Source organism: Limulus polyphemus, unplaced genomic scaffold (genome assembly GCF_000517525.1).
Source record: "Limulus polyphemus unplaced genomic scaffold, Limulus_polyphemus-2.1.2 Scaffold20, whole genome shotgun sequence".
Taxonomy (NCBI): Eukaryota; Metazoa; Arthropoda; class Merostomata; order Xiphosura; family Limulidae; genus Limulus; species Limulus polyphemus.
This window is the reverse complement of record NW_013665630.1, coordinates 1,499,300-1,509,621: the sequence shown is the minus strand read 5'-3', so window position 1 is coordinate 1,509,621 and position 10,322 is coordinate 1,499,300. Positions and strand designations below refer to the sequence as shown.

The 10,322-nt window shown below is 32.9% G+C and overlaps 1 protein-coding gene across 2 annotated transcripts in view; it reads left to right on the top strand.

The window, feature by feature from the left end:
• The window catches only part of LOC106458044 (protein lin-54 homolog), an 81,457-nt gene that overhangs the window by 12,296 nt on the left and 58,839 nt on the right, over window positions 1–10,322 (top strand). For both annotated transcript variants that reach the window (XM_022384312.1, XM_013917501.2), the window contains exon 2: window positions 8,888–9,909. In XM_022384312.1, the coding sequence (XP_022240020.1) occupies window positions 8,888–9,909 (1,022 nt within the window). The remainder of the gene's footprint in view (window positions 1–8,887; window positions 9,910–10,322) is intronic.

The window sequence follows — 10,322 nt, the reverse complement described above, 5'->3', positions numbered from 1 at the left end:
TATGTTTTTAGAAAGGAGCTTATCTTTGTAATTTCTTTATTTGCACCAACCCTTCTACCATCTTCAGTGTGGTATTCTATCAATATGCTGTGTAGAGAGGTAATTAAACATTTGTGAAGTTAATACTTTTCTTACCTGTAAATGTATTTCAGATAGATACCTCTATACTACCTCCTGACTGTCCTTCCCACTTCAGGTGCATTTCTATTGGCTTAATAAGAAAACTTTTGTTCAACTGCTAGTGTTCCTGGGAAGTACTGCACATGGAAGGTGTGTTGCGCTTCTGTTGGAGGAGGGCTATAGTCTAATGATGATTACATCATAAGCTGGACAATCAATGCTGATATATCCAGAAATCCACTGTTTTCTTTTCATCTCTTGCTGTTGTGGAGGCTCACTCAATTCCACATGGTGAAGATTGGGGGGGGGGGATACTTTGTCGTAGATTATTCCACGTGCACCAACTTTGGTTTTTCCTTGGTTCAAAGTGAGCAGTTTTCTGACTTTACAGTGGGTACTCTCCTGGGATGTGAATGACCTGGATTGAAGTTTCAATTCTAAGTAACTAACTGATAGTGGAGGGCTATAATCTAATGATGATTACATCATAAGCTGGCATGGTACACATAGATATGTGAGAGGAGAGAACTTTATCCAAGGCAGTGGCACAAAAAAAATAGGTGCAGAGAGGTGAGTATTTACCAGAAATACATTTTCACGTAAGGAAATTGTTAACTTCAGAGAAGAAAACATCTTTGGTACTATTAGCTTTTAGCAGTTATAGAGAAAAGTTCAAAATATATGTATATACTATTTTGAACAAATTTTTACATCTTTAATACTCGTATTATTATTATGTAAATATATGCAAACAAGTATAAATTATTCCAATAATTTGTTTAGCTTGTACACGTGATTTTAGACTGCTAAAGGTACTATAACTTAATGCTCTGAAACACGTGCATATACAATCAGAAAGCATAATGGTAAAATTATTTAATAAAATAAGTAAAATCTTTCTGGCAAATAACTTCACACCAAAAAATAATTTGGGCTGGTTGACTTTGTGTCATATCACTGAGCAAGACAACTGAAGAAACATTAGAACTTTACTAACTAACAAAAATTTAAAATAATTCAAAATAATTTCACATATAATGTCATGAGGCAAATCAATCCACAAGTTTGTAACTTAACAAGAATATTTGTATTGCAGAAAAAATCAGGATTTGGGCTTAAAATTCAATATTTCTACATATTTAAACCCACATGGTAATTATTTCTTCTTGTACCATTTTTTTTAACAGTAATTACTATGTTGCATATATTGTAGAATGACAAATATTAAAAGCTATTGGTGGAAAGAAAAAATATTTCTAGTGTACTGCTGTTCTGGTACTTCTGTAGGTAGTTTTACAAGATATTAGAATATATATAGTTAGTTAAAACTATCAAAAACAATGTTAACTCGGCATATTTTTATATTTTCATTATCATTTATATAAATATCAGTACACATGTATATGCTAAGTGCATTATTTGCATAGTTTTATTTTTTGTATACCCTTGTTTGTTGTGTTTCTCTAATTAATTAAAATATATCCATGAAAAATTAAAACTTGAAGACATTAAATTTTCACAACTTATACAATGTAATGAGAATAATATCAGTACTTGCTTCAAACTGACATGTAACTTTAGTATGACTGGTGCCTCTTTAAAATACAAAATCCTTTATATGAATGCAGTGTAAAATGTTGTGTATACATCCATTTAATGCTGCATATTCTTTAACCATGAGTAAATTGTTAAAGTTTTGATCTAAGGTTTCCTTATTCTTTTGGCAAGTATCTTCTGCTGAAAACAATACAAGCTGATCTTAGCTAGAGCAAACCCTGCAATAAAGAAGTTAGGGATATTAATTCTGTTGTATTTCTTTTTTTTAACTTTTTTGTGTGGGAATATTTATGGGATGAAGTATATAATGAATATTTATATGTTAGACTGATTTACTGATCATGTGAATACAGTTTAATGGTAAAAAAGGAAGAAAAATGTTAATTATTTGTTGTTTTCCTTTATTGCTGTGACTCACTCTGTATCAGTCTTCACACATATTTCAAATATACAGTATTTCTTGCCCAAACCAGTGTGATGAAGAAACATAGGTGATTGAGAATGTAAACAATTATCATTATAATTTTGAACTGTAATGCACCTTTTTTAGAAGTTCTGATGCTAGAAACTGTGGAATTCTTGTTTCTGTGTTTTACATTTCTTAGATGATCTCCTTAGGTAAAGATAATAAGACTTGGTAGTATATGGCACATTGAACAACTTAGTCATAATTTAACTTTTGCATTTCTGGGTCAGAGATTTAAAAAAATATAACTATTATTTTAACTGTCAGTATATACAACTCTGAGCATTATTTTTCCTTTAGCTATTTCTTTTTGCCTATTGTACTTAAAGACCAAGAATTCTGTTTTCTCAGAGACATTATGTTTTCAGAAATGTTTCTGATAATGGGCCTTGTAATTTGTGATTCATCATAACAAAATAATACTTAAGGATTTTGAAGTGAGTGGTAAGTCCTAAAAACTAGGAAGATCTAGTGGTTTAATTCTGTATAACAAACATCAGTTTGCTCTTTAGTTCATTATGCATGTACCTTGTACTCTGGGGATGATCTGTTTACAGACTTACTACATATATTCATGCATATCTCCATTTGACATCAGTTAGAATGTATGCACAATCTAGATTGCTTTACTGAAGTTCAACTTGTTCCAGGGATTGTAAAGACACTGAAACCTACACAAGATAAAGCCATGGACAGATTTGTGTAGAATTATATGTGCATGTGGTGTAAAAGTTAACTTGTACTACCATGGTATATGTGACATATATGTTATTTAAACATGTTCTGAAAACATTTTGAAATTTATATACATAAGAGCATTTTTTAAATTAATTTTAGTAATTGCATTCATGTTCTGTAGACTGATTTAAATACTGTTTATTATTAGTTAGTACATAAATTGTCAAATTATGAAATAATTTACAAATTTTTAAATGCTAGACATATATGGAAAAAGACAAATACATAACTATGAACTATTTTGAAAACTTTCAGTATAAAAGTAAAGAGGCTATTGAGGTCTATTAAGTTGTTGTTACAGCCAGATCAGAATATTGATTAATCAAAGACACGCACTGATTAACATTATAGAAACATTTTCATCAATAAGAGGATCTCAATTACTAATAACATCTTTTATGATCAATTTAAATGTGCTGATATATTATTTTACTGTGATTTTGCTTCAAATGTTTTGTTGTAATTAGTTTAATATTATACTTAATAAGCTCCTTAAGTAGATAAAATTTCTGTTATAGTCTCAACTTATGTTAAAGAGCATATTTTTTAATTGTATTATTAGGACTTCATACATGTGCCACTAGTTATAAAATTGTGAGTAAATGTTAAGTTATTCATAGATGTATATAAAAAAAGACATGGGTTTTACTTCTTTGTGTGTGTTAGAATTGCTGTGAGGTTCACTGCAGTCTAGATCCTTCATTTATACTAAACTGTTTTCTGCCAGTTAGTGACATTTGGCTTTAGTGCAGACTAGGGTTGATTATTGCCAAGAATTATTAACTTCAAATGTAAATAGCTGTTCATGCATTTGATTTGTATAACTATTCTTTTGGTAATTCAAATGATGTTATATTAGCTTAAATGGTTATGCATGTTAATTTTAATGGATCATCAGAGTTTGTAGACTTTAAAATGCAACATTGACATTAAATTCCACCTTTTAGGAAATAGAAAGTACATCTGTACCTTATAGTGTACATCTTAATAGTGTATGGCATTCAGAGCTAGGTGATAAATATTATTTATCTGTAATTATCAAATACATTGATTAGGGTCATCTAAAATATTTAATTAGCTTAAATTATGATTAAATCATTTAATGTCATAAAATTAATTAACTAATCAAAATGTTGGCATTATGATTTCTCATTATTATTTTTGATGAATTCAAGGTTTTTCAGCTTAAATAAAAGTAATATTTCTTCTTCTTATTATTATTATTACTATTTTTCATTATTGTAAAAATTCAAGTCTCCTGAGATTAATTGATTAATGAGCCTGACAATTAATCAATTAATAAATTCTACTAATCGACTAACTCTAATGGAATTCCTTCGTAAGGTATGCATAATTAGTGTCACTACTACCATATATTTTTTTCAATAACATAAAATCATTTTGCTTACTACTGGCAATTTTTCTTTTAATTAATACTGACATGAAATTTCTTTTCCTCGAATGAATAATTCCATTTGCACAGTTAGACATGAACATGAAGTCTTGTGAAGAACTAATCCAAATGGTACTTTGTTTTTTTTTTTTGCTTTACTGCAAAGCTACATAATATGCTATTTGTGACCTGTCCATCAAACTCTGAATTTTAGCATTGCAAGATCATAAACTTACTTATAACCCACTGGGGGACTGTTTTATTTATAATTAGCTGTCATACAAGAAACTTTTTTTTTTTTAATCTTGCAGATCCTAAATATAATTTCAGAAGTGAGTCAGTTATCTAGACAAAATATGGTTGATTTGATTGTAGAGATCAGTGAAATTCCAGGTAATATGGCCAGTGTGTTGAGTCACCCTCATTCAATATAAGCTGCTAACTTGTAAGAGTTTTAATTCTTTTTCATTAGGTGCTTGCTTTATATATATATATATCTTACATAATATAATTTTCTTACTCTTGAAAGATAATCTAAGCTCATTGGATTTTCTTCCATCAACACCAACCAATACCTACATGGACTACAATATACAGTAAATCATCTACTACATAACAGAATTTGTTCATTTTATAATCATATTGAGAACAATTTTGTCAAAATGAGTTATTGAAAGACTGTTGTACTGCATGTTCACAAAACTTTTGCTTAACTATGTTACACTGTAGGGTGTAGAGCTGGGTGCTCTTTGTGGTATTTACTATCAGTGGCTCTAATAACACCAGGCAACAAAAACTTTTTGCTACTAGTAAAAATGCAACTGTTTCTGAGTAATTTGATGATGCTGATTCTAAAAATCATGTTGAAAATTACTGATTGCATCTAGTATTTGAGATATGATAGATTTTTCAAAATATTCTTACATATCATGAAGATAACTTTTCTTTAATAACTGTACTTATTCATTGAAAATTGCATTTAAATATGCATAATCTGTATGCTTTGATAAATTTCTTTCATGTTCACAGCATTAGCAACACAAATTGATGGCTTAGTGTTCCAATTATACAAAAGTACAGCTTTCAGACTAACCTTAGATGAGTCAGTAAAAAGTCTACATTCTTGAGGATGATGTTCAGTACCTAATTCTTCCATTAGTGCATCAACATTTGTACAGAAACACAAAGTATCTTGCATGCTGTAGTGAGAAGTAAGACTTTGATGGCGACTTTAGTAAATTGAAACTCTTGTTCCTAGAGCTAATAAATTTCATTGCTGTAAACAAGAGCTAAGAAGTTCTTCATGCTGTTTTGATAGAGACAAGTCACAATTCAGATCATTTAACTTTTCTTTTATAATCAGATGAGGCAGTTTATGTTCAGGTGCCACAGGAATAGAATTACTACATGAAGGGGATAAAGATGATTCTTTGTCTTCTTTGCAGGATAATTCTTCAGTTTCCCAATTTACTGGTGGATGTGGCACTGGAAGACCATCCCCGTGAGGTACTGGTTTCATTGCAGATGCAATATCTGGATATTTAATATATTGTTTAGTTTTTGTCTGAATATCCAGAAACATTAGTCATGCAAAAATAATAGTCAGTTAGATGATCTTTGGGCTCATGCCATATCATGGGAACTGCAAATGGAATATTTGCACTCTTCTTATTCAGACTGCCCCCCAGTGGAACAGTGATAAGTGTATGGACTTACAATGCTAAAATCTGGGGTTCAATTCTCCGCAGTGGACACAGCAGATAGCCAAATGTGGCTTTGCTTTAAAACAACCAAACCAAACCCTTATTCAGCCACTGTATCAAGCCAGATGTGCAAACTGTACAACACACATGTGGAGCCCAATGTTTTTCTTGGATCATCGGATCATGGTTATTGTCTTCTGCCTCTAGCCTTTCTAGAATATCAGAATTCAGTGGGACTTTGATTGGGTAACTTTTTTTTTCTTATTTTTCCTTTTCAGATGCCCTTTCCCCCCCTTTATTAATGCTCCTTGTTTGGATCCCACTCTGTGATGAGTGGTGTCTGACCAGGTATCTTATAACTGTTAAAATCCACACTTTCAAGCCATGTTGAAATTATAATTATAATTCCATGGCCATGCAACGCACACTGCAGAGATGGGGTGTTCCACAAGTTCACTTGTAGGTTTATCCTCGTGATAGAATTGCTTCATAAGTTTGCCCATCATGGACTTTACCCACCCATGGACTACGTGAGTAAAGCAGAAGGGGATAGTTGCCCATTCCTGCCATACCTTGTACTGAATAAATTGGTATGGTCTGCTTTTAAAAATAGGGTTTCGTGGTCACCCATTGCACTATCTCAGGTGTTGTCGTTCCACTTGACTCTCCACTCCTTTTCTTCTAGTGGAGTTTGCACTGGAGTGGTGGACTGTGAAGGCATCTTCTTGAATGGGTTAATGAAATATAAACAAAAAATAGAAATGATTATAAAACCCTTCAGTTGAGAGTAGGGTGGTGGTGTTCTGCTGATGTAGCTTACATGATATCCTCCAATATGAAACATAAAAACAAATGGGAGTGAGACCTCAAAACTGCAGTTTACCCCTATGGTTGGGGTCCCTCATCTTACTCCCCATGTGGATGTTGGTTCCCAGTAGCTGGGTTTTGGATTTAGAGTAGAAGCAGTCAAGATAAGTCCTCATACATGTATTACAGATGCCTATATTCCTCCCTTATTTATACTCCATCAGTCTTGTAGGTCATGGTGGAGTTAATTCTTTCCCTTGTGCTATTCTCTTATGTTTCTTATTTTGACGAAGTTAATGCACTTGGGGTGGTTCTGATCAATTTCACTTTTGATGGAGGTGGTTTACATTATGTAGACATCTTTTTGATAACAGATGTCAGTTTCCCGGATCAATCTATCAAATTCACATGTGTCCCATTCATGAGTTGAGGGGTACTAGATTCCCTCCAATCTCCTGAACTTGAGGTGAAGATGGCTGGGTTTTGTGCTGTAGTCAACTTGCTGGTGATATGATCCTTTTTCCTACCCCCATATAGATGTTGGAACTCCAGTGGCCTGGATTTAAATTGTAGTTGACTTACCAGTGGTATGATCCTCATCCTACTCCTTCTTTATTTCCTTCACACTGGTCCCTTCAATTATTCAATGTAGGATTCTAGCTGTGTGAGTGAAAGTAATGTACCGTATCAGAAGTTAATTTTCCTACACTGAAAATGTATTTCTGATAGGTACTTACCTCTTCTCACAGATCCCACCATTCCTCTGCACTGAAAACCGGTGCTACTAGTTCAGTAGAATCGAATAGACGAAGTCACATGTGTCATGAGAGTATGTGGCACACTTATTGGTGGAAGGTTGATGCTTGATGATTTGCACGAGAGATGCATTGGAATCAGTCAATTCCAATGGAGGAGAGATAGAATGTTTGTGGCATGCGTAAAAACCTTTTCTTGCATATATGCAGCAGCACTGAACAAGAATAGCTATTTACATGAGCAGAGGTAAGTATCTATCGGAAATACATTTTTAGTGTAGGAAAATTATAACATTACTTAGATAGTTGTAATAATCAAGAATAGTAATAACCAAAATCCTTAATTTCATTTAGTTGATTATTTTCATGACAATTGATTTAATTGTAATTCTGATTAATCAGTTGCTGATATAATTGAAAACAGTAATAGCTGGAAACACTAACTTTGATTAAACAATTAGTTTACATGACACCAATCAATATAGTTGCTACTTTTAGGAAATTGAGTATATCAATTAAATTGTCAAGCTTTTGTAGGGTGTTACTTTCGTGGATGTGGTGAATTATGCATTGACAGATTTGTGAATTTTATCAATACCTGTGTTAATATATTTGTTAAGCAACTCAAGATTTCTGTATTTTGTATTTGTTAGTGCTTTTGTGACTTCAAGTAAACGCATTGTATAAACTGTCACTTTATTATATTCCTGATTATTTCAGAAGAATGTTGAGTTTATAGTTAAAATATGATTGTTAAGGACACCCAACTGATGAATCAATTTATTCTAATCAATATAGTTTTTAATTTTGTATTATGTTGGTTTAAGACATTGTGTATTTCCAGGCAACTTGTAATACACGGTTAGGTTTGATCTATACAGTTAATTTGTTTTTGATCAGAAGTTACTAACAATTACATTTGAATTCAAATTGGATACCTATCTTTGAATGGATACATTCCATACCATCCTTTCCATACCCCTTTTTTTTAGCAGAAGTAGACAAGGAAGACTTGGTGGTCTCCGAGACAGTAAAAATGTGATTACCTAAACCGTGAAAAACTTTCTAAAATGTAGCTTGCACAATTTTCTAAGTCTTTTAGACTTTAGAGGAAAGAAGTGATAACATGATTTGACAAAACCTTTAGAAATACTGTGATAACATAAGTTTTTCAACTTTTTACATCTTACTCTAGGTCATTTTAGAGATTACATGATTTTCTAAACCCATTAGATAATAGTAATATAAGTTGACAAACCCTCTAGATGTACTGTAATACCAATTTTTTCAACTTTTTACATCTTACTCTTGGTCAGTTTAGAGATATGTTTTTTTCTAAACCTTTTAGATCCTACTGTTGAACAAAGCGGTGATGTTAATGACATATATGAAGTAACAAGTCCACAAACCTCCCAAGAAAAAGCTATTACAAGTACTAGAGAGAAAGAACAGAAAGGTGTTAGTTTAATAACTCGTGATCTGATACAGATAAAAGAAGAATTGGATGACTTCTCCCATCAGTTGGGTAATAATTTAGAAGATTCTAAACTTCCAGGCTTAACAATTCTGGCTCCATTGACAGATCATTTACCTAACAAATCTGTTCCTACTGGGAACAAAACATCCTTTGAATTGGGAATTGTCCAGGATTGCAAAGTGTCATTTCCATTGATGAAGGACACCAATCAGGTCAGTGCTGATAAAGAACTTGTTGCACCATTTACTATGGTGACACTTGCAACAGAGATGAATAACTCAACAGATAATGTAAATACTAATGTGCACTTTTCAGGAGAAACATTACCAGTGACAGTTGTCAGTGCTGCTGGAAATTCTGCAGTGAATGTGAATACATCCAAACAGCAGGTGGTTATTCTTCAGAAACCACAACCACCTAACCATAGTTCTCTTTCAGTCTCACTTCCTACAGTAGTGGCCTCCTTCCAACCCGTTGGACAGCTAAGTAAGCCAGCCACTCTTGTGTGTTCTCAGCCCTCTACTGTATGTACTTCAACAGTTTATGTGCCTTTGACTGTAGGGAAAAATTCTGAGAAGATTGTTGTTCCTCATTCCACAGTCACAATTCCCCAGCAGACTCCACTTGTAGCTCAGACTGCACCCAAACGACCTTGTCTCATGCCTAGTGGTCAGTCGGTTACAAAAATCATGCTTTCCAAAAATTCATTGGTGAGTAATCAGTCTGGGAATCCAGTTGCTGTTGCAGTCACTAATGTGGCTACTGGGTCAATAACCAGTCAACAACACACGATCTTACTGGCCAGTCCAGGTAAATCTTACTCTGTCACTAAACCTATTACATCCACTGGGCCTTCAGTCATGCGTGGTGTTACTGGTAACTCCAACAAACAGGTATGTGGTTATATATTTTACATCAGAATATTCATATGTATAATGTATTTAAACAGTCAGTCATCCAATATCTTAATAAAGCTGATACTCAATGAGGTTTGTCTAATCCTAGGTGAAATTTGTCTTTCATTAGAGTGTGGTAGTGAGGTCTAGTAGCAGTGTGTTAGTGACATGCATTGTCAGAACATTCATATATATCTTAGCACAGCATAAAATTTCATTGTACTGCTCCTTTGATATGTTGGTGTCGTTGAAACTTGCATTCATTAATTACTGTGGTAATTTTGCAAGTAAAAAATTGTTATTTCATTTAAAGCATTTATGATTTTGTAATAATAATTAAAAATTTTCTCAACTGAATCTTTTCAAAGAACTTACAAAGAGTACTAATAATGGCTGGAGACGGCTTAAAT